Here is a 25,294-nt window from a genome sequence, read left to right on the forward strand (position 1 = left end):
AATTCTGCCGTCCAGTAAAAAGAGCCACTGCTACCTGTACGGACTGCAGTTTACACGTATACTGTGGAATAAGGGCTAGCCAACAGGTTACTCCATTTATCTGTTGGAAATGAACAAACTGGAGCTGCCTCCTCTGCACAACAGCAGCTCCTGACATCGTTCTCATTCTCAACAGCAGAATTGAAAAAAGTCCTATGCAGAATAGTAAACTTTGGGCTCTGATGTCAAAAGGGATAACACTGCCCGTACATCTCTGGAATTAATAATTCTACCACAGCTTTAATCAAATTTAAAAGAACCGGTTAGACGAGTTTCTCAAATAGCACATGAGCTCTGCTCACCCACTGCCATTGTCAGCAGCCAGCTTTCCGCTGGATAACCTCAGACTTGTCCAGGAATGAATCAACAATTTTTCAATCTGCATAAGAGAGCTGCACCATTTCTAGAAACAACAGCTTTGAAAGAAAGCAGAGATGAGGGTTTATTTTCTGTTGCTATGGACTGTTCAGGAAACTGACGGTCAGAAATGACTCCCTAGTGTAGCAAACATAAGAATAATAAAGTGAAAGTTTCTCAACTGTTCTACAGATACATTAGATACTCATATTCTCTGTAGCACACCATTGTTCCTTGCAAAACTCTGGAGGTCTTCCAAGGAGTTGAGCTGCTCTTGTGGACAACTAGACACGCACAAGGAAACTGAACTGATTTTGGGGCTCTGCATTTCCGGGCTGCACGAATTCAGAAAGAACACATACCTAAAAAAGACAGAAAGATCCTCGTTTCAAGAAACAAGCCTCCTGGTTTTCATGGGTTTAAATTCTGAGCCTTCTTTCTATCTTTTTAAAGTGCTGCAAAGCAAATGAAACTTTTTCCACATACAGTGAAACAACTGGATTTTGAAGCCAAAAGTTAAGAAGCAATTTGAGAACATGCCATATTTTCACACTTCATTTCTTTGATGGGATGAAAAGCTAAGAAGGTGGGTGCCCCTCTACAAGCACTAGTTGTCTTGCACGGAATCCTCCAGAATGACTGGTAGCCTCAACATTAAACTTCCATAAATATGAAGATTTGTCCACATTGCCCAATAACTGCCGGTTTGGCAGAAGCCCTAGGATCCTGCTTAAGAAGAAATCATCACAGAACATAACGATGTCATACATTTTAAAATTCCACCTCAGATTTTCACGTTGCTCACCATTTGGCACCATTCCCACACTGTTTTATTTGCCTTTTAGTTAAGTATGTACGCACGTATGCATGCGACGGACAACTAGATTACGTATATTCATGAAGTGAGGTGCAGTTCAAGAACAGTACCTTTATTTAGACATTACCTGAGGTACTTACTTTTTATTAGTCATGTCCCTTCCAGAAAGGGGCACCCCTTTTACAGGAACATTCTTCCTGCCACATATGTTCCCAAAGCTGTCATATCCAAGCACAAGTCTTTCCGCAGCACCAGCCGTCACAGCATAGCCAGTTACAAACATCTATAAAAACAGGTTTTTTCATGTGAAATCATGCTATGACAGCTTTTCCTTCCCAATGAATAAATATTCCTTCCAACTTGCCTATTTTTGTCTTGTGAAAGCAAACCATTAAATCTAAAATTCACTCCTCTGCACAAGGCCAGAGCAAGTCATGAGGTCAAGTTCAGCCCTATTGTCTCCTCAGACTTCCCTCTTGTCTTGCAGAAAGCACCCCAATTAATTTAGCAGAATATCACAGAAGAAGAAAGACAGGATCAGATTAAAACACTTGGAAAGCAGCAGTAAGGTATTAAACCCCACCTCTGCCAAAGTTTCTGTGTGTCACTGGGCAAGGTCACTCAGGTTACAACTTTTCCTATGCAGCCACTGCTTCTCAATTTTGTGCAACACATCTGCTGAAATACTGAGCTGCTGAAATATTGAATTTAACCAAAGGTACACTTTAAAAACAAGTATAGTTAAAATGCAGATTAGCTGAAATTTCAGGAATATGTATTCTTGACTGTATTTGAAAAACCTCAAGAGAGCCACACTGTGGACTTGGGTGTTACTGCACTGAGCTTTTAAATGCTCTGCTGTTCGACCAAAGCCCCAGCACCAAAGGTGAGCTCCCAGTAAACCTAAGAGGCAGCATCCCTCCTGGCTGAGCTGCAGCCGCACTTGGTCAGCGTGAGACACTCTGCCTAGGAATGCAGCATAAACTCTGCCCAAGTAAGCAGGGCCAAAACGCCCTTTTAAAGCCAAGAAGCAGTAATTCTTCTGTGAAGCTGGTAAAGTCTTGAGCACTTTTCCCCACAGCTTATTTATAGCACGCTGTCCATTGGAGAACTTGGTGATTTAATCATCTCCTCTGTCCCATGGAGAGCAAACCGCATTTCGCATACACCAAGGACAAAGCTCTTGGCTCAGTGGCTACATGCAAATCGCTGGCAGCTGCAAGTCTTCTCAGCCCACATTAACCACCACCACCCTGCACAGAGCAGTTGAATATTAGCTGTTCTGGAGCGAGGTTTTACATATCAGATCCAGCACAACAGCTTTACTAATTAAGGCCTGTGCCTTTGTTATTCTACTTTTAACTTGTGTCTAAAGATAGGATCTAGGCAAAAACCGAGTCTCATACATGAGCAAGTACGTACTTCCTTGGTCCTCAACGTATTCTCATCTGTGCTTGTGTTTACAGCATAATTATTTAAATAATGCTATTTATAATAATGCCTGCATGTTGACACTGTCTTAACACAGTGATCTTTACAGAGATGCCATCGTTAAAGCTGACATACTACTTGTGTATGGGATGCTTGTTATAATAACAAATTATTTTCAGATCCTATTTATTTACATAGAAAAAATGTTGAAAATCAAACAGTTTTCAAAGGAAAAAAAAGAAGTCAACGCTGTAACTCAACATGAAATAGACTTTCAAAAAAAAAAAAAAAATCTGACAATCCTTCTAAAGAGGGAAGTTACACGTCCATACCATCAGTACGGCAATACTGTGTGCATGCATTATTTTTAAGTGCAGAAAGCTGGATAGCAACCATAAATACTGCCAAGTAAGAGATGGCTGAGTGACTGCTGGGAGGCGTGTCAATCTCCATGTGCACTTGCACAGAACCACCCACATGGTTTCATTTCTTTTCCACTGTGGGAACAAGTCAGGGTCACCTTTTTCATATAATCTTTAAAAACTCAGATGAAACAAAAGAAAACAAAGCTATCCACACACCAAACTATTTCACAGGCACTGAGCAATAAGAACATTCAGAGAAAACAAAAATGCAAAATCCCTGCCCCAGTGGCAAAGTTCAGCTTACACAGAGCTCAGGATGCACATATATTCTTCTGCACTAGCTTCCATCAGAAGAGCTCTTAGGAATTCAATCTAAAACTGATCAATACCACATTCATTCCTCAGCAGGCTCAGAGATGTCATAAAAATCTGTCATACTTACAAAGACAAAGCCTGCTCCTAAAAACCTGCATGCTGTCCTTGGCACAGGACAGACAATGAGCTGATTCACCAGAAGAGAGACGTGGTGCAAGATAAAGACTGCACAGAGTTAGATAAGAGGTAATCAGAGTCCAGTCAGAGCCCGAACTCGTTCCCAGCGAGAGAACTCCCAGTCACGCAGCCCTGCCCGCACGCGGCACACGAAGCACCTGTGCGGGACGTTACGGCGCAGCCCGGCCCCACACCGCGCCCCGCGCCGTTCGCAGGCGCAGAGCTCCACGAACTGCGGCTCTCAGGGAAACGCACGCTTACCAAACCAGCCCAGAAAAGGAAGAAGAGGAGCAGCCAGAGAGGGTCCGTGCACTTTCTAGAAACGACTGGTCTCCATTCCCTTAGTTCAGAAACGCACTCTACAGATTCCTAAAATGAAAGAAAGACAAACGAAACACCTGTGAAAGTCAAGTTTCAAACGTCACAGATTTTCTGCAAGCGCACCCCAGCGGTTACTGCCAGACGCCCGCTGGCTCCCCGACCCCACGAGCGGGACCGCTCGGCCGCACGACGCCACCGACCCCTCGGCCCAGCCCCCCCCCACCGGCCGCTCCCCTCTGGCCGGCCGCAGCTCACCTGCCGCCGCTCCCCGGGCCGCGCCATGCTCCCTGCCCAGCTGCGCGGCACCGGGCCCCGGGGCGCAGCCGGGGCGGCGGCGACGGGTACTCGCTAGGGGGACGGATCGACGGGCCGCCGTGAGCGCCGCGGGGCCGGGCCCGCCGGGAGGAGCGCCCCGGCCGGGCAGCGGCACCTCGGGTAGCTCCTCCCGCCGCCGCGGATGGGCGCTGCCGCCCCGTCCCGCCGCGGCAGCGCGGTCGGCATCTTCTCCCGCCGTGGCCGCGGCGCACGAGGGCGGCTCGGTCCGAAGGGCGCGCGGCGGAAGCGCGAGCGGAGCTCGGAGCCGCGGGATGGGGCTGAGCTGCTGCGGGCGGCGGTGCTGCGCGGGGCTCGGCGAGCCGTCCGCCGCGTGTGCGCGTGAGCCGCGTCTGCACCCCGAAAGAGACGAAAGTTAGCGATCGGTGTAAAATAAAGCCGATATTGCACGTTGAGGAGACAGTAAAAGTACGTGGTTGTTCCCCACCGTGTTGGTCAGCTGAAAAATGTGTTCTTTCACGAACAGAAAATCAGCAACTGCGAGAAAATGGAATTAAATTGGAGCTGTTCTGGGAAGCTGTCGCACTGTGGTACGGAGGGCAGAACGCAGGGCTGGCTTTGCCCAGAAAAAGAAGACTTAACTGCACTGCTCGGGTGAAAACCGAACAAACTGGTGGTGGCAAAGCGGCGCTGATGGAACTGCCGCTATCGGGAACAGGCAGCGACCGAGTGGTTGGTTTGTTAAAGAATAGAGCTGTGCTGCAGAGCACTGCAGGCTCCTTCTAAGCTGACTGGAAATAAGCACAATTCCATAAAACAAGTTAACCCGTGCAGCGTTTCTTAAATTCACTTGTACTGATTTAACAGAGCTCAGTACAATCCAGATTTATATTTAAAAGCATCACATAAAGCGTTTCTAAAAACTGTTCTACAAAGGATTTCCCAAACCTCTCAGTTTCCAGCCAGCTCGTGGCCCTTGCCTTTATCTGCACTGTACCTTTCAGTGTTCATCATTCATCCGTTTGTACAGTTTTCATAATTTGTGTGAAACTCTCAATAAAATGTGAACGTGGAATGATACCACATTGCAAAAGTAATTTTGTGGCTGCATATCCTCAAGGGACAAATAACTTTTCCTTCGCTTTGCACTGTTGCACTTTAAAGCAAGTGAAAGAAAGAAGGCAATTTCCCTCAAAATGAAAGTTACGTGAAACTCCTCTTCTTCCTGGAAGGGACGAGCAGAAAAACATCCCGAGGAGTTACTAACCTGTGGCTCAGACACAACGGGTCACCTCCTCCTCGGATTAAGAAAGATCCCTCTGGAAGAACGCTGTGCTGAAGGCTGATGCTGGAACCAACAGCCCGCTGTCACCAGCTGCTGCCACCGGCTGCCACTGCTGGCCTGAGCCTTTCTGAAGGGTTCTCCTTGAGCTCTGGGTTACATTCTTAGCGTGCATAAAGGAAAACAGCAAGAAGAACAAATCTTATAACGACACGCAGATTCCGAGCAGCTGAAGTTCACGGGAGAGCAGCAGAATGAGGAGCGAGGCCTGCCTTCACCGAGCAGATCCGAGATTTGTGTTTTCTTTCAATCACTCCGGGAAAAGTTATCTTACACTGGGTAGACAATACATCTGGATTAGAACAGGATTAAAAATAAATACACCAAAAATATTTTTACTTGTTTTGTTTGTTTGTTCTCGTGTCTGAACTTCGACGGCGTTGCCCCGAACCATTGCTCGTTGTGCGGCAGGTGGGCAATGTCAGCGCCTGGCGCCGGGTGGCGCTGTGCCCCCGCTCCGCAGTCAGCGCGGCGCTGCCCCCGCCCTGACGCTGCCAGCAGCAAATCCTGGCAAAGGGAGGTTTTTGCGTTACGGTCGAGGAGAATCCCGGGAAGCGAGGCTCAGAGACGAAGAGGGGTTTAAATGTCCACGTCCAAAGTCTAATACTGAAAACTGTTATTTATCCAGTCCTGCAGGAGCCCAAATGGCCCAGGTCCAGCAACGGCTTGGAGTTTCTCTCCCACCACTTCCAGGTATCTGCAGTGATGGTGATGGTCACATCATGTCTGTAACGGCTGCGTGGCTGGCACTGGAGCAGGAAGGCAATGGGTTCTGCCCAGGGTCTTTTTCTGTCCAGTATGTTCCCTGAGGCAAAAAATTTGGCATGCCCTGTTTGTGTTGACCTTTTTATGGACAGAGAAGTCTGGTTTTAGAGCATAGGAAGGAGCCTGGTTATGCAGCTCAGCAGTTCGAGCCCTCAGCGGAGAGTAGGGAGTTTTAGAACTGACATTCTGTGAGATGTATCCAGTTTAACCTAAATAGAAAGAAGATAAAATAGAGCTCTGGAAAAAGGAGTGCTGGATAGCAGAACTGTTCCTTTTATGAGAGCACTAATGACTTGGCTAGACTGGCTTGTCCTCTCTGGGGAGAAGTGTAAGTTGGAGCGTTTGGTCTCCTTCTCCTGGTCAACACACAGCAGCCACTGACTTCTGTAATACGCTACATTTAAGTCTTGTATCCAACCACAAACACTTTGCTGGGAGATTTGTATGGTGTGTGTCTGCCTTCACCTAGGAGCCTTCACTGCTCTCTGGTGTATATAATGCTTCCTGTAGAGGCATAAAATACCTAGCATCTTAATACTTCACACATGGTAATGTATCCAGGAACTCACAGTGATCTACTTGTGAATTATGACAGTAAATACTCAAACTGCTTGGTATGTTGTGACGGGGCAACTAAGGGAAGGGAGATTAACATTTACATTTTCAAAATTACTCAGTTTTTAAGAGCTTCAGACAAGTTCATCTACATCAGCAACAGAAATACTGAAAACTCACAGGCACTTCTATCTGATTTTAATTCAAGGGTTTGTCACAAAGTCACTTAGAATATATATAGAAGAAAAACAGACATAAACTCCAGCTTCCTGTCTCCAAGCCTCTGCTTTAATCACAAGGTTCTTGTTATTCCTTATGAGGGTGGTGTTTATTCATAGAGAATGAGTCCTGATGCTGCCTGCATTTAAAGCTCCTCTTCCTTACCAAGAAACCTACCTGGTTAAAACTGGGCAGGAATGTGGACTGGGAGAGGAAGGTTATAAATAAGAGCATGACAGTGTCTTGTGAGACTGGTTAAGTGAGATGACTACCCCTATCTGTATCCCCTTCTGGGTCAGACAGGACACAGAGACCCATCACTAATACAGCAGGACACAGCAACTGAGAAAATGAGCCCTGAAAGCAAACATCTTCTGCCTAATTAGACAAGGTGCTTATGTACAGTAGTTTAACAAGCAGACACTGTTCTTCTCGCATAGCTACGGGATATCCAGAACTAAAACACCCAAAGACTGAATGTAATGCCACCTATTGTTTTTAAGCTGTTTGTCAGGTTTTCTGACAATTTCTACTCTAAAACATGTTATTTATGACCTCGCCTCACTTCAACCACTCAGCCTGAAATTTCTCATGGTGAGTGCTAAAGTTTTTGGCCAATTTTATCCCAAACTGTTCTTCAGTCATTTCTAAGAATGAAAGCAGAAAGGCAGGCATTTTATCTGTATCTGTATTAAATAAAAGCAGTGCCCTTTCTGAGTAATAGTAAAGAAATTCTTATACATTACTAGGACCAGAGATTTCAAATGGACAAGAATTGCTTTCTGCTTCTTCTCATGTCTGAGACACTTCACCCACATTTGCCCAAATGACTGAAATGTCACACTGTAGGCTCAGTCAACTTGCTGAATTCCATAAAGAAGCTAAGCAGTCCGAAGACTATGTCTGTACTGCATGTTACTGACTCTCCTTGATACTATTTGGACTACCCTGAAACCTCCTTCTGATCTGCCACATACTTTCACTGTTGTTATTGTTGTTGTAATTTGTCTCAGTGATTGTCTTGATGGTGTCCAGTCACAGCAGACAAAGATTCTGAGATGAATACAAAGAAAACAAAAGGAGGAGTTGGTGGTAAATGGCCTCTTGCAGTAGATAAGGAATACTTTGGAGAGTAATGAAATCAGGGCCTAGGAGCTCTCTGAGAAGGATCAGAGGATTCATAAAGGCTGGTATCAGGGAAGCTCATTAAACCATCTAACTTAACTTTCTACACGGTGGGTCGTTATTCCTCTGTCCAGTCTCAGTGGCTGTGACTGCCCAAAAACCAGGACTGGCTCAGCAAAGACACCAGAAGGCTTACAGCAAAATAGGATACAGTGATGGCAGGGAAATGACAGCCAGAGAGAGGACAGCATGCAGGATAAAAGGTAGAAATGGGCATGAGTCTGAGAGCGTGGAGGAGATGGCTGGAAAAGAGAGGTGAGGCTGGGACAAAAAGGGACCCCGAAAGCTAAGAGAGGTCAACTGTAGGTTAGGGAAGTGTACAGCTGGCCAGGAGAGATGAGAGTAGACCTGAGATGCATGAAAACTATGTGGGGATTAAGCAAGCAATAACAGAAGTCTTGAATTTACATAAAAGATTAAGACTGTGAGAAAAGAGTAAAAGAATCTGGGTCTGCTAATACCACTCCCTTTCACAGCCGGAGTATCACCTTTCCACTGCTCACAGCAAACTTCCACAGAGCTCACTTGAAAGTATCCTGTTGCACTCCGGCCCAGCTAACAACTGAAATCACCCTGCCGGGTCTCTGATCAACGTGCTAGTGCGGTTGGTTTCTCCACTGGATCAGATGGCAGAGCATTGTGTATGTATTTGGGAATCCAACCCTTTTGAGGATTTCATCTAGTGTTGTTATGGTGCTCCATGTCAGCTTTTGTTTCCTCATCTATGAAATCTCCCCTGACAAATCTATAAAAGAATATGTTTACAGATGGAAAATAAGCTACTCTATGTTATCCAGATAATCATGAATGAAAATGCACAAAAGATAAAATAAATAATATTAAACACTTTTTTTTTTTCCTGACATTTGATGCCTCTCTCTGGAGACACTTCATATCTCAGCCTTAATAGTCACATGAATTTAACAAGCTAATAATTAATCAATAAGGCATATACCCTATTATTTCCAGCTTCCAATGAACATCCATTCCAGCTTCTCATGGATATCTTAAGTGAGTTGAGGGGCTCTATTTCTATTTCAGGATATTGATTACTGAGTAGATTACACAGGAATTCAGAGGAACAGAGTGTGGCTCTCTTATAGCCCAGCTACATATCTTTAGCTTGCTGCCACTAATGACTGCCCCTCCTGTGATTTACCAACCACATGAATCATTCAAGAAAGAAGCGTAACACCACGAAGTTAAGTTGTTCCAGTTTCCACACAAGCAAGCAGAGATCTGCACAAAGAGCCCTTTCAGTATTGTCAATACACAAGCTCGGGTACAGTCTGACCCTAGGAAATTTTTGAGTGTGTTTGCTGAGCTGGAGCTGATAAACCTCAGTGCCGAGTCATTTCAAGGGCAAGAGGAGCACAGTTTCGGGACTAGGTGGTACTTCATAGACGAGCCCAGACAAGAAATGGCACTAGAGCCTCAGCTTTGTGGAATGTCAGAATTACAGTGTACTTAGTAAATGTTCTGACCGGTGAATGGCACAGGTGGCATAAGAGGAAAGGGCTTAATTTGGAAATATATCTGTTGCGCAGGACTGTTATTGTCCCTCTCCAACCCAGAGGGTACACATGCCACTATACCTGAGTGCATCAATACAGAGAAAGAGAAGTACACACGCTGCTCTTCACAACAACTGGCAAAAGCCAGGGGAGGGAACTGGCTGAGTTTTGGAGAAATCAGAAAGTAAGGACTGGCTTGTTCTGTAAAATATGTGAACGGAAGGTAGGACAGATGGCTTTCTAGAGAGCAGCAAAGGAAACAGAGAATAACCTGGGATGAACCAGGTTTGTTACTTATCTGCATTATTTGTTACTTATCTACATTAGATATATTATATATTTATATGCAACCCAAGACAATTCTGCTTCACACAATGCAGCCCAGGCAAACCAAAATGTAGGACACCCATGGATTAAGTCCCACTAAGTCCAGTAGCTGCTGCTGCTGCAGATTTCCCCACAGGATGTCACTCTCAGTCAGCCCTGATCTTTGACTTCAGCATAGAAAAGACTCAACTCCAGATAGCAAACCCAGACACAGGGAACCCTTTTGTTTACAGGATCATCTGAGTGGCCTGAGTGCCATTTTGTTGTTTGTTTTAGTTCCGGACTTTCAGGAACTGCTTTCCACTCATTTCATTGTGACTAACTAAGTCTGATTTTATGGGTTTACTCTGTCTAGACATTTGTTGTACACAACTTTAGAGGCATATACAATTCTATCTGTGTTTGATGGTTGTCTTTTTAAAAGTAGTTCTTTTACTGCATAGTAAGGCTGGGAATTAGCCTTATATTAGCAGCATATATTTCCTTTTCCTTTTTTTTTTTTTTCCCCTCTTAAAAATAGTAAGTTTTATGCAGAGAAGTCATTAGATCATGTAATCTGTTCAAAGTTACCTAAACTAACACTCCCAACCACAACACAGCCAGCAGAGAAATTTACGCAAGTTATTAGTCCACTTTGTAGTCTTCACTGTAATAAGTCAAGACTTGTCATAAATTACCCGCTCAATTAAAGTTTCACTTCAATTACTCATGAGAAGAAAATCAACAGTGAGTAGAAGGCAGCCATGGAACCAGCAGTCTGACAGTGCTACAGAATGTATGATGGCATTATTACGTATACGGTTTATTCATACTCATTAAAGTTATACTGAATCAGCACCACTATCACAGATGAGAAACTCTCACACATGACTGGGTCTAACTCATAGAAATTATGTAGTAACCCCTATAGGCACAGTTGCTTTCAGGATGAGTCGAAAAGCCAAAATACTTGCTAAGAACTATGGCCAAGTTCACATACCCTGATTTAATGTTGTATTGATACAGTCTATATATAATATAATAAATATATAATAACAAATAATAAAAATATTATTAATAAATTAAATTTTAAAATAAATTAATTAAAAATAATAAAAAATAATAGCAACTCTATTCATGATCCAACATTATATGCTACCATTTCAGAGTGAAGAACCAGGAATCATAAAGTCTTTTCCATGACATTTTAATTTCCGCTATCATAAAAAAGTAAAGTAAAATATATCATTGCATGTTATATGTCAGACTCTGTCTTGTAACAACTTATTCTGCACATATTCATGAAATTCAGCTAGCTAGAGCAGTTGGATGCTAAAAACAGGAGCCTGGCAGCTCCATGTCACTGATCAGCCATACTCTTCAGGGCTCCAGCCATTTGCCTCTTGCTACTTAAGGTATTGGTATATAGTGTTATATGATTTCCAAGCACTTTGCAGAAATGTTTCCACTGATAGCAGTGTGTACTTACTACCTATCTTACAGTATTGAAGTTAATTTTGTTCCGTACCTAAGATTAGGTTTAAGCCTCTCTTCTAAGACTTCCTTTTCATGTAATAACACTTTTGTAATAACAACTAATTCACTGTGGTCATAATGCTTACTACTGAATGCTGATGCAGCATTATATGCAATAATAATAATATGCAATATAATAATAATAATATGCAATATTATTGTGTACAGCGTTTTTGTGGTATTACATAAACTGAGATACAGTATTACTTTTGTAGTAGATGTTCAGACCTATATAAAGAAAAATGTACATAAATGTCTAAGCATTGTTTCAGTATTATTTTTATAACATTTACATAAACCCAGCAGTATCCCTAATCCATCACATCATCAATAAAGTTATGAGATAGCTACTGTACTTCGTTAATTTTCCTGCAGTAAAACAGAGTTGCCATTTTACTACTGCTCCTACAAGAGCTACAGTATTCCTAGCAAATATGTGCCATTACAGCAAAGTAAACTATTAGGTAATACGTGATACGAGAACACTTGAAAGATAAAAATATCTTTGTTGAGAAGCTATTTATGGAAACAATGTTTTGCAGCAATCATTGCATGTTTCGTGGCGGAAAGATATTTTTTGAGAATCGGAAGTTGACCTCCTTTCTAGTGACTACAGTTTGAAATGCTCTGAGCAATGGCAGTATAATTCGGTTTCCTGTTCACGTAGCGTGTTTGCACAACGTGGTGTTACAGATAATGCTAGCTGTTTAATGAAGCCTATAAAACGCAAAGGATGTGCTTGTGCCTGGGAATTCCCATGATCCTTCCTGTCTACCAGTAAGGGGAATTTGTGGGCATCATACAAAACTAACATCTATGGCCTAATCGTGCAAAGTCTTATTCACACAAAACGCCACTCTTTACCCCATTAACCTTTGAACTTTATGCTCCAAATTTCTGTATTTACGACATCAGTTATGCAGCTAATAGTAATGCTGTCATCTGTCAACACTTGGCTCAGAAAACAACATGCCACAGCAAACTGATTTTAAATTTGATCCTGCTGTACGCCTACAACTATAAGCAGTTACAGAGTTCGAGGCAAGAGGTGATTCTGTTCGGTTCCTGACTTTTCTTTGCAACCACCAAAATCTGTAGGTCAGGTCCAGCTCCTATTGATGAGAGCGGAGTATTTTGAAGCACACTTGGTCATGCTACCAACTTGAACTCACAGTGTGCTCCCATAGGATTGTTTGTTTGACTTGAAGTCGTACGTATGGATCTGACATTTAGTTTTTCAGTTCTTCTTCCATACCTCACTAACTGCTGTCAAAGAAGTATCTTTACCTCTCCTTGCCTCGGTCCCACTCCCTTGTAAACTGGGAGTTGCTGTGCTGTGCTTCTCTGCTGTTGTAAAGCACACTCAGATCTCTGTATAAAAGGCAAGCTATCTTTGCCACACATGGTTTTGTTCATTAACCACACATTCATTTGTTCATTAACTTGACTGTGGTCTGTTATGAATGAATGGAAATACCACAGTACAATGAGAAAAATACGTATATTACATACAAATTATAACACTGATAATACTCAAGTAGCAAGATGGTTGAAGTTCTAAAAATAGTGGCCACTGTGCATCTGTTCTTCTATTTCTAGCTGATACATTAAAAAAAAATCAAATGTTCAATTTTGCACCATAGAAAGAGGCATCAAACCACAATGTTTTATTTTAGATAATGTAATCTGAATAAAAACATCCAACTGTGATATTTTTTGCTGAGGAATCAACTATCTGGAAAGAGGTTTCAACATTCACATCAGTGGGAGTCACAGCGGGTCCCTGATCTCCTTGAATGTACATTTTTTAAATCATGAAAAAAACTAGTTTTGCATGCCAGCTCTGCACAGAGCAGTGCAACTTCCACTCTCACTAAGACACAGTCCAAGAGAAACACACTGTATGTGTCTGTGATGTTCTGAAAAGGGCAACAGCTATAATCTAAAGAATTTTAGCATGTGTGGTCTGCGTTACTTATCGCAGTTCTGGGAGGGTTGTGAACCAAGAGGTGGGGTCCAAAATAAACAGCGCTTCAGCCATGGACAACAAGGTGCAGTCTGTTAAATGACATCTGGTCGGGTCTGTGGGAAGTAGCTGCAAGTTTTTAATGCATATTAACAAACTGTACTCCACATTTCAAGTCTTGTTACTGCAGAGTGCCTGAAGCCTTTGTTTACAATTAAAAACATCGGGATACTTATTTTCCAAACATTCTAAGCTGCAAGTGTGGGCATGGAGTCTTTCTTTCTTTGTACCATAGATTTAAAGCTCTCGTGTTAATATGTTTGTAAATCAAGCCAGTCGTCACGCCTTTCCTCTTGCAGCTTGCTTTTTAGGCTTTTCTGTGACACAGTGGTGGTACTCTAGAACTCTAGATTTCTGGAAGTATCAGTAATTTTGATAACTGGAAGGAAGTGTACGATTGCTCACACTCATGTTTGCTGCAAGTTTGTATTGTTTGGAAATCGTTATGTGTAAATCTCACTTCCTTCCCTCCAGGGATCACTGAAGGCACTTTTTAATACTGACTGAAAAATTTTCTTCGTGCAGTTGTTCATTCCTCTTTTGGCTCAGTTAATATACATTGCATGACATACACTACATTTGGTGGAATGCAGGAAACAAAACAACTGGTGTCTCAATAGCTCCAAGGTCAGAAACAAAAGCTCTAAGGACCGCAACAGAAAAGTTAATGGGAGAGGAGAGGAGAGGAGAGGAGAGGAGAGGAGAGGAGAGGAGAGGAGAGGAGAGGAGAGGAGAGGAGAGGAGAGGAGAGGAGAGGAGAGGAGAGGAGAGGAGAGGAGAGGAGAGGAGAGGAGAGGAGAGGAGAGGAGAGGAGAGGAGAGGAGAGGAGAGGAGAGGAGAGGAGAGGAGAGGCCAAGAAGTGCTTGGGACATGAGGGAGGAAACAGGCATTGTGAATGTGGACAGCAAACTCTCAGAAAACCTCTCACTGTCCTTTTCTGCATCTTACCCACAATACAGTCAGAATGAATTCAGAAATCTCATGAGCCTCACTGCTTGTCATTATTTCAATAGCAGAACATAGTACCAGATAAAATTCAGTCATTCTGTTCAGGATTCTAGTAATTGTAAAATATTAAACAAAAGAACACTAAGGGTTGAGGACAAAACAAAAACCTGACATTTGGTATGATTCTTCTCCATCATTGCTCATGGTGGTAAAGGTGAAAGTAAGACATACAAGATACACTGCCTACTGACATTTGCTGTCCTTCCTGGTGTTTCCAAACATTAATTCTGTAGCTGTCAAATCTCATGCCTGAACCTCTACAGCGATGAAGACACCTTTGTCAGAATGCCACAAATATTTTGGGAGCTGTGTATATTGATGCAGGGACTTTGACCTAGATACTTAGGTTGTTATTTACCAGTACCATCCATTCTTCAACGGCCTCAGAGTACAGACCGTATAACTACTTCTGAGGCACTACAACAGTAGTTATGGTGTATAAACTTCCCTCCTAAAGTGAAGCTGATTAAATAACGATTTCTTTATCTGATTCAGCCCTTCTTACTTTATGAAATGCCCGTTCCTTTTTTTTTTTTATACTGTAGTTATTCAACAACCCTTTTCTTTTGCTTTTTTTCTACTTTGTTGGTGTCTGATTCAGCTGTGTGAGCAAATGTAGGTGTTTATTTCTCATGATATGAGTTTGAAAATGTCTTGAACAAATATTGAGCAGATAGTTTTATAAGACATATTCAACTTTGGTAAGCAGAAACATCCAAGAGTTCCTGCATGTAAAATGGATGCGAACAAGAAAAGAAATCAAATTGTTTCATTTATATATTCAGCTTGCTGACAATAATAATTAAAAAAGAAAAATAAATTCAGACCCTGTCTTGCTCTGAGACTTGGTAGGAGGTAGTGCAGGATGGAAGAATAGCCTTAAGATGCGACCCCTCTTCAGTCATACACTAGGGATGAGCACAATCATCATCTGCTTTGCCATTAGAAGGATGTTGTTCTCTGAAAGGTGCATCTTGAGGAACCAAGCAAAAGTGATGTTGGCTTCTGAAAAGCTGTACTTAACCAGCAATGGCAAAAATGATAGGACACACAGAGCCTGGAGTAGTGGGATGAGGTGTGGTGCCAGCAGGGCTGCAGCATGGGGGTTCAGGGCTGAGAGACGTGGTAGGACAAGCAGGGCAGCAATGAGGAGCTGTTGCTACAGTGTTGTTTTGGAGTCTGAGCAGATACAGACAAGTAAAGCTTAGGGGCTGGGAGGATGATGGGAACCAGGTGAGTGAGAAGGCAGATATCAGGGCAGGATTCCAGGGGTAAGGTAGGCATGAAGGAGGGAGACCTGGGGCAAGGGAGGACCATGAGAATGAACCTAGAGCATAATGAAGAGGTGCAGCTCATGGCACCACTTCAGATGTGCAACAGGAACAGAGGTGCGGGCTTCGGGCTGAGGAGATCCACCAGAATGGGCCAGGAGTACAGCAAGTCCCTGGCATGGCTACAGAGAAGACAGACCCTGGCAGCATGTCTAAAGTATGGGCAAATGCTGAAGCTCAGGGTCTCAGCGGATATCTGCCACGCCAGGCCCAGTGGATGCTAATGAGCTGGGCTGGGACAGGCACAGAGGGGACCTGGGTGTGGTGAGAAAAAAGAAGCAGTACAGCTGAGAGGTTATGAAACATCCAATTGCCCAGACCTTGGCTGTGTGCCCTGATAAAATAATAAAGAGGAGGGAGAAAGGAAGAAATAACAGAGCAAGTGACAACATGCTCTGCTCCTTGATCCTTGCTGGAAACACTTGGCACAAAATGGGTTGCTGTCTAAAATCATTTGTGTCAAGTGGCAACAGAATCTCTGAGGAACCAAAACTGACTTCAGCGTGGTGCTGTCCAAGACAAGAGACTGTACCCTGATGCTCTGTTCTTCTTTGCAGCAAAGTTGATTCAACAATTTGCCATTCTCTTCTTCACCAGCTTAGCAGAAAAGAATCTTCACTATCAGGGAGTAGTAAGATTTCTGCCATGAGAGAAATCACATTTCAGTTTTTTAAATTATTATAAACTCCAGAAGTTAAATAGTTCAAAGCATCACTTAGTTGTTATTATTAGTTTGGGTTTTTTTTTTCCTCAGAAAAATCTTTTAATCAGTTTAAATTAAAAAAACAAGCAACAAAATGGATAAATGGTATACACCCTGGAGCCAGCTAAAGCTGAGCATCTGAAATCCCCAAAGAACTGGAAAAGTGTTGACTCATATATATAAAACTTGCTGAGTAATACTACCCTTAAAAAATTGCTCTAACTTTTGCAGACTGTTTGCTATTCTTTCATACCACATCCTCTACAAACAGAAGATCATACTACTCCATATTGCATAACGTCTGTGGCAGTTGTGCTTTATTTTTCCAGTTATTTCACTTGTTATGTCTCGATGTCTCTGTATGGTCATGCTAAATGCTGTGTCAGAGACTGCTATGAATAGAACACTGCTGCATTTCTTAGCACTGAGGAGTACTCTTCTTTTAGAAAGGAGCATTGAATTTTTTTCTCCTATATGGTTCTACCTATGTTTGTACATACATATTTGTACATGAGTATATATATGACATACATATATCTACCTATGTGTACAGCAATACACATACATACTGCTAAATACATGACAATGCATTGCATTTCTGAACATTAGTGTTCAAAAATGTATCACTTAAACATAACTTCTTAAACATAAAAGGCAGTTTAACCAACCTGCATAGCAGACAGATTTTAGAGTTAGATGCCTACCGGTAACAAGACTTCCTGAAAGCTCACCACATCTAATTTCTGCATTCCTTGTGAACAAATACTGATGTGACTGTTGTCTTTAGGATAGTAGAATTGAGAGATGAAAGTTTGTTTACCACTGAAACTGATCTTAATGTAACAATACAAATCAGTACACTGAGGTGATCTTTAAGTTAATTTGTTTTGCTGGTTAAATGTTTTCATAATTAAAGGTGTCCAGAAACACAAAACAAAATGTAGAAGCTATGGTAGTATGTTATTGAGTACATAACCTCTAAACAGCCAAGAAAATGACAGATGGGTATATAAAAGTATGAAGTTAACTCTGTAACATTGATCAAAATTAGAAGGAAATCTGTACTACTAGAATATTAAACAGCAACTAGGAGTTGAAGTATGTTCAGCTGTGACAAATGGGAATATACTTTACTGCTTTTATATTTCACCTTTTGAAGTCATTTAGCCTTTAGCCGCTGTCTCTTACACATAGGGAATATATTTGCTTTGAAATTTAGTGTAATCTCTACATCAGCCTGTATTTGTTGACTTCAATCCATTTGCTAAAGACTTTTCTTCACTGACCCAGAACTTCTGCTGACAGCGCACATCACTTTATGCTGCTTTCTTTGATGTGTCTTTACAGTCAATCAAATACTATTATTACTTCACAGGACAGTAATTTCACAGCACTGTAAGATTATAGCTCTCACAAATATATTTGAGCAAAGCAAAGATGGAAAAGGTATGCAACTATCCTTACAGCAAATATAAACATTTACATATTTATAAATATAAGCAAATATACCGCAGTTGTCAGCAGGACTGAAGATTTAATAATGAGAGCTAAGGTTTGCAGTTGGCTTTGCCAAGGCCCTTAAGTTTTGTGAACTAGTTTCCGTGAACCAGTTTCCTCATGAATTGGTGCAACTAGAACAGTAGTGTGATGAATAAGATTTTTACCTTCTGGAGCTTGATTAAAACCTGATTTGGATCACATATACAAGCAGTTTAAAGTTTAACATGGGAAAAACCTTTATGACTAGCAAACAATATGATGCATAACTATTCAGTGACCAGAATGTGCAAAGAAAAAGATTCTGAACACTAAATTAGAGAGAAACTACTGTGCATTCAGTTTGGCCAGCAACAGTACAAATACAGACAGGTAATTTTCACAGTCATTGAAAATTTCCACGGCCTCTTAATCTTTAGGTTGTACATTTCCATCTTATTTTTCTAGACTACTAAATAAGTTTTAAAGTATGTGGTTTAGTAATGATAGTGAAAAATACATCTGGATGCCAACCAACCAGCGCTGGCATTTATTCTTTTTCTTCGTTTCTGAGCATTATTTCAGGTAACGTTTGAGGTTCACAACACACTGGACGTTCTGGGACCCGACTTCTCATAGGACATCTGTTTTACGCAGTGCTGTAACATTTGGAATCACCTGACACCTTTTTACCATCACAGATCTTACTAAATAGATAAAAAGAACTCTCAGCTCAAAGATTTTTCTAAGGAAGCCTAGGCTTGTTGACTTTGAGGACATGAACTTTTTCCCCCCAGGAAATGTCAGTGAGAATTATATTGACTTCTCCTGGAAGTGTATTATATCTACTAGATATAATCATTTACCCATAAGTTTATTCTATGCTATTTGATAATCCTGCCTATATAGTATTTTAAATATAAGTGTCAGTTTATATTTAAACTAACATGTATATCCAGACTCTAAATACAAGGCTGTGCTCATACACAGGCTCTGGCTGAACCTGATAACATTAGGAAGAGACAACTTGAGCATCTTCTAAGAAAAATCCTGTTAGCAGCATGGATGTAGCTATTACTACTGAGCCCAAGTCCTCTCCATCACTTGGTTTTACACTGAAGTACCTCATCAGAAATGCAGATACCAAGATTATCTTCAGCAATACAGCTGTCTGGACTACAGGATATAGGGCTCGTTAGGCTCCTAGCTTGCTTGGCCTTGGATTCACATCTCACTTAGCAGCATAAAGGTGGAGTACAGATGAAGAGAGTTGCTTCCTACACGTTGCCAAGTAAATAAATAGAAATAATTTATCTTTCTGTTTAAAACCTTTGCAACATTTTCAATAGGTTTTGTTTCCAAATTGATTATTTCCAAATAATCTGGAAGAATCATAAGTTCATTATTTAAAGTCTTCTTGTAGGCTTCAGGAACAGACTGTTGGAGTGGGAGGTCTCTGGCAAAGTTCTGTGTACACAAGAATCAAATATTAAGGGCAAAATTTATCTGAGGTTAGACTTTAAGAAAACATCTGTTTTTGTTCATTTCCAGCATTTTATTTATTTTGAGAGAGATGACCACCATCAGCCTATTGGTGGGGCTTGGCTTCCTGAGTCAGTGTCACTCTCTCCAGTGCTAGTTACTGTTTTTTTCGTTTTCTGAATGAATAGCTTTAGGAGTTCTTCCACCAACACAAAAATGTTAATTTGTACTTATTTCTGCAGATGATCTTATGACTCCAATATTCTGCAGCCATAAAAATACAGTTTTGATTAATTTTCATTCTTTTATATGCATAAATACTTTGGTTAGCTCCAAAGAGTGGGACACAAAAATCAAAGTAACAAATCAAGAAACATCAAGACAGTTGCTTAAAGACAGAAGGGGCTGTGCAGCCTTCTCTACCAAGAAGACTGACTTCACATATTCTTATTAGATTATGATGTCTTCAACATAGTTGAATAAACCAATCTTGGTTACTTAGGAGGAAAAAACCAAAAACAACCAATGTGGTAGGCCAGAAGTAAAGAGGATTAAAAAAAAAAAAAAAAAAAAAAAAAAAAGGAAGAAATTGTGCTGATGCAAACCTCACACTCCAAGAAAAAAATCTTGTTGTACACCACACTGACAGAAAAATGTTGGTAGAAATCAGTGACGGCTCATCATATCAGGCACAAGCATGACAGGTCAGAAGCCAGCCCGTTTTTTTGTATTCAGATGGAATATTTTAGGAAGTTGAAAGATCACTGAAAGTAAAGAACTTCATTTTTCAAAATTGCTTCTACTGCTGTGCTATGTCTTTGTTACTTATCTGGTTTCTGTCTACTGCAAGTGAACCTGACATCCGCACATTCCTGGGTCTACCTACTATTAAGTTTTTCCTTTTACTATTGTGGGAAGAGAAAGTTAAGTTCAGCTGGCTTCAAATATGGATCCTCTATATTCAAGTGTATCTATTTAATTGTAGGAATTCATGGGCTTTGACTTTTTTTTTTTTTTACAGAATGAAATTTTGTGTATTAGAAAATAAGAGAAAAATTAAATCTCATCGGTGACTAAAAATCAATGCCAAGAAGATAACTGAAAAGTTTCTTAAATTAAAAGTCATATTCTATGTAAAGAAAATCCCTCAGTATCAAGAATATGTGATGTTTTCTTTTTGGTAGTTGCACACTTTCGATTCATAGACTAATTCATTTTCAGAAATGAAAACAATGCTAGTTTAAAATTTAGCGTCTTTGAGCACGTCTCTCAGTTCTCAAGTGTTTTATATTTCTTTGCTCTATAAATCTGGAAACGATTGATATCAAAGTGGGAGGCTGTAGAAAAGGAAGAACATCTGACTCATGCAATTAGAAGCTGCAGCCAAACCACTCAGCAAGGAGGAGACAGCAATGCCCTGGGAAAACTGAAAACAAGCTGTTGGGAACAAGAAATACCAACTGTACTCAATAGGTCTATGTGAGTCTGTATAACTGCTGTATTGCTCTGCGTGTATACTCTGCTACATACGTTTAAAAGTAATGTAAAAAAAAAAAATGATGCAAATAACAAGCAAATTAATTAAACCAATTTAAATAAGAGTAAAATTTCTTGGGCCTCTTTGTATTTCAAAGAATAGCTTGGATTTTTCTATATTTGGGCACATATATTGGACATTTGTAAATGTTAATACAAGAGTGGTCATTATGTAACTTAACCAGTATTTATTGTCTAATTACAAGTTTGTATGCAAAGCCAGAACTATTTTGGAAAAGTCCTTTTTCCATTTTTGAGACTGCTATAGCACACTGCTGTTACTGAGTCATATGGATAACTATCATCTTTTTTGCCACTAGATGTTTGATTTTATAGCTTATTTGCCTTTATTGTTTACACGGGAGCTCTGTTTTTATTAAGCAGATGTTTATACAGGAACGTTCTGCACATGAAAAGTTAAATAATTGTGGTACTATAACTGTGAGGACTGCAGCAGGGCACTTGGAACCTCTCCAAATGCAGTAAAGCAGAGAGGTCTGATGAGACTGGCGTTGCACAAACACCACCAAGTACTAGCTAAGGCCTCAGGGATGGCCACCTTCAGCCGTGTATGAGGAGGTGGATATAGAAGCTGGATTAGGAACTGTTCTTAGACTTCAAACCGGCAAAGGTGCACAGACATCTGAAAAGATCTATGTTATCATTCAGTGAGCTGAATCACTCCATTCCTTTCAGTTTGACTAGCAATATATTCAGAAAGCTTTTCTGTGGAAGCTGTTACAAACATTGCTTAGACTGAGTTACCTACATGCAATGGCAAACATGAACAATAAGGTCATGGAAAAACGCAGATCCAGAAGATGTGGCAAAGGGGAAGGAGCAGCAAAAAACAACATGCAGATTTTGGTGAAACAAAAAGTGCAACCATTAATAATGAAGCCTATGAATAATTACTGAAACCCACTAATAACTAGTAGCAAGCCCAAAAAGAAAGTACAGGAAAACCAGTCCTGTTAACAATTATAGCAACACTGTGCATAACACTGCAGTTATGGTAACAGGAACAACATGAGCAGCAGTTTCTGCTCCGTGAACCCATGAGAGTGAATCCCTTCCATGGCACTGGGAAACAGGGCAATCCTCTTAAAACCAAGGTACAGTTAACTCAGAAGTCACTACAAAAATATTTGAGATCAACTACTGACAAAGGGGTGAGATAAAGAGCAGATCTCTTTATGCAAAGAGCTCAGTTAACACTACTCTGAGTAAAAAACTTGTTAGTGATTAACTCAATAAAAAACCACCCAAGAAATCCTGCTTTGAGCAGTACCTCAATAGTTCAGAGATTTATATGTATGTGGAGGCTGAAAACTGAGGCGTATTGCAAAGGTGGTATGGAGCACAATGAATTAAAACTTGGCTGTAACCTTGAGAAAGATCTCGGTCCCACCAGCAGTTTGTATTTCAGCTACAAGAGGCAATATAACTGAGGAAAAATTACTTTAAATTAGAACCAGATTACCAGCTAAGAGCTAGGAGAGCGATGCATCTTATAAGGGGAAAGCTCAAACGTTGAGTTGTTAATAATAGGCTGTTTGTCATGTTGGTGTGCATACACAGCTATTTCTGTGATGATGTACACTTCTAGCCCATGCAGAGAAAGGTAAGAAAGATGTTAACTGTTACTCAGCAATTGTGGTACCTAGTAATATCAGCTTAAGAGAGAGATACATGAGCTTTGCTCCTGAAAACCTTTTTGGAATAGTCAATGGAAAAATATTGTCCTTCTTCTGACCCATGCTTGCTGATCACTAGCCAGCATCCTGCTGACAACAGCGCCAAGATAGCAGGGAGGTGTCTGTAGTCCAAAGGGACTTGAGAAAAAACCCCTGGACTGCAGTGTAGTACAGAAGTACTGGTGAAATACCTTGGGAAGCAGACTGCTCCCAAAGACCCTCTGCAGCTGGCCAACATTCTCTGGTAACAATGCAGATTTGGTCCACGGCCCAAGAACTCTGTTTTGTGTACATGCTGTTCAGCAGATGGTTGATCAAATTCCTTATTTTGAAGTTTCCTGGGGACAACAATCCACCACACTGTGGCGGGTCAAGGGATTAAAAGCACTTGAAAAGAGAAAACAAGTTTTTGGGGCTTTTCATCATTTGAATGGCTTTACAGAAGGCAGCCCTACTTCTCCCAGGAATAAGAACAGATAGTCCATTTACTCTATTTGATTTTCTCTGGTAATAAAGCAGCACCCAAATCTAATGTTTATTTAATGCCTTGGATTAACAAAACATTAGAAGACTCTGGGAAGGCATGATTTTATACAACCATACCCAGCACAACACTGGCAAACAGCCTAAGCCCCAGAATTCAGAGTCTTACTGCATGTCCTTGACCTGCCAAGTTCAAAGTCTCCTCACTATGCTACATAGAGTGCCAATAAAATTTTAGAAACTGCTCTGGTTTACAGGCAGGTGATACACTGTGTGTATCTCTACCAACCGTCTCACAGCGGTCCTCATCTCAACTCAGCTAATTGTCAGGTCAGGCATAAGTAGAGAAAACATGAGACGTGAAGCCTGAAGAGTTAGGCCTTCTTTCATTACGAATTAAGGAAAGATAAAGCCTATTCCTGACATTAAGCAACAGAGGAAACAGAAGATATTTTGGGGTTGGTTCCAATGATCATGGACCCTCTAGCTGATTTGCTAGAACAGGAAAGCAGAGTAAAATACAGTATAGTGGAAGCCTGTATAAATGCCGAACGGGTTGCATCCAGAACTTTACTTTGTAAATGGGTGCTCCTGAATTACTTCAGCGTGATGTTGATTGCAGCCCATTGGCTGACATAACTAGTCACTACTTGGCTATATTTTTGTTATGTAGCCAGTATAAACTCACTCAAAAAATAAAATAAAACTGTATTTGTTCTTTCAAGAGATGAATGCAATTTATTTACCACAGGTAAAAGATAGTTAATTTTTCATCTTTGTTTTAGTAGTCTATTGCTTTACCATTTATTAATCAACTCAGTTGACTAATGAACTGTGGAGTTCAGTACTACACTGTGAACTTTTGTTTGTTATTCCAAAGAATACACAGAATTAGGTTTTATTTTGCTTGGAATGGTGCACACAGGCCAGAAACAGGAACTGCATGAAACCACGGTATACTTTTGCTTAGCGGTACGCACTTTTCTTCAGTCTGTTGCTTGCAGAATGGCTAAATGGTGATGATGATCATATGCATAAAAAAATTTCTATGCCATTTCATGTGATAAGAAATAAAGAAATACAGTCTGGTCTTTAAAAGTCTGTGTTATAATTATCCACGTTCACATAATTTTAACTTCTTTTTAAGATTGTGCTCTACCTAACAGAGCTGCTCAAAGACCTTGGATGGCTCATGGCAAAAGACAGTGGCCCTCACATTGCAAAATGGATTACATAAAGTAGAGGCCTTAAGAGGAAGAATTCAAAATGAAACTCCTTCACTTCTACCCTTTTCTGAATTCCCCTTCAAGATACAGAATTATATCCATGCCGAAATTCAAACTCAATCTTGCAGCTTTTTATCTGTGTAAGAATATTGGAATTTTACTATAAATACCTGCCTACATCTCACTATAAATTCCTGACCAGTAGCTCTTCTAATAATAATTAAAGTTCAATTGCATTATATTAATACTTTTTTTTTTTTTTTTTTTGAGAATGAGTGAGCAAGCTACAAGAATGCTGATAAAGAAGGGAGGTATTATCTTTTTAATAAGGTCTCTGTCTAGCTGCATAATCAGCCTTAAAGATTGACTTAATCCTGAGCTAGGATTTTACTTCTGCCTAGGTAATAAATTGAACAAGTTATTAAATTATTATCTACGTAAAATCATACAGTCATGGAATATCCTGCTTTGGAAGGGACCCACAAGGATCACTGAGCCCAGCTTCTGGCTCCACACCGGACCACTCAAAATTCAAACCATACTGCTGAAAGCATTATGTGGTAGTGGGTTGTAGATAACTCCAGACTGCCCAACTATTAACCAAGCAACTGAACCCTCTCCATCTTCTTTCCTGTAGTTACACAAGGAATTTTGCACATGCTCTGACCATGGCTCACATACTAGAAGTGTGGCAATTTCTGGAATTTCCATACCCACTCAGAGCCACTCAGCATGTAATGCATGATGGCATGGGAAAAAAATCAGAGCTTGGAAAAGATCTTTTGAAATCAGCTACAGTCACCACGTTT

At 40.9% G+C, this 25,294-nt stretch overlaps 1 protein-coding gene across 6 annotated transcripts in view; it reads right to left on the reverse strand.

The window, feature by feature from the left end:
* Window positions 1-25,294, reverse strand: part of SLC44A3 (solute carrier family 44 member 3) — a 92,275-nt gene that overhangs the window by 34,675 nt on the left and 32,306 nt on the right. For 2 of the 6 annotated variants that reach the window (XM_004936581.5, XM_422327.8), the window contains exons 1-4: window positions 4,078-4,225; window positions 3,763-3,870; window positions 1,354-1,496; window positions 622-758 (exon numbers count right to left, since the gene is read on the reverse strand). In XM_004936581.5, coding sequence (XP_004936638.2) covers window positions 622-758; window positions 1,354-1,496; window positions 3,763-3,870; window positions 4,078-4,104 — 415 coding nt within the window. In that variant the 5' untranslated portion in view covers window positions 4,105-4,225. Of the gene's footprint in view, window positions 1-621; window positions 759-1,353; window positions 1,497-3,451; window positions 3,704-3,762; window positions 3,871-4,077; window positions 4,226-5,362; window positions 6,412-25,294 lie in introns of those variants that run through there. The other 4 variants (XM_046944749.1, XM_015290730.4, XM_040705037.2 and 1 more) reach the window with 3 other exon arrangements.

Source organism: Gallus gallus, chromosome 8 (genome assembly GCF_016699485.2).
Source record: "Gallus gallus isolate bGalGal1 chromosome 8, bGalGal1.mat.broiler.GRCg7b, whole genome shotgun sequence".
NCBI lineage: Eukaryota > Metazoa > Chordata > Aves > Galliformes > Phasianidae > Gallus > Gallus gallus.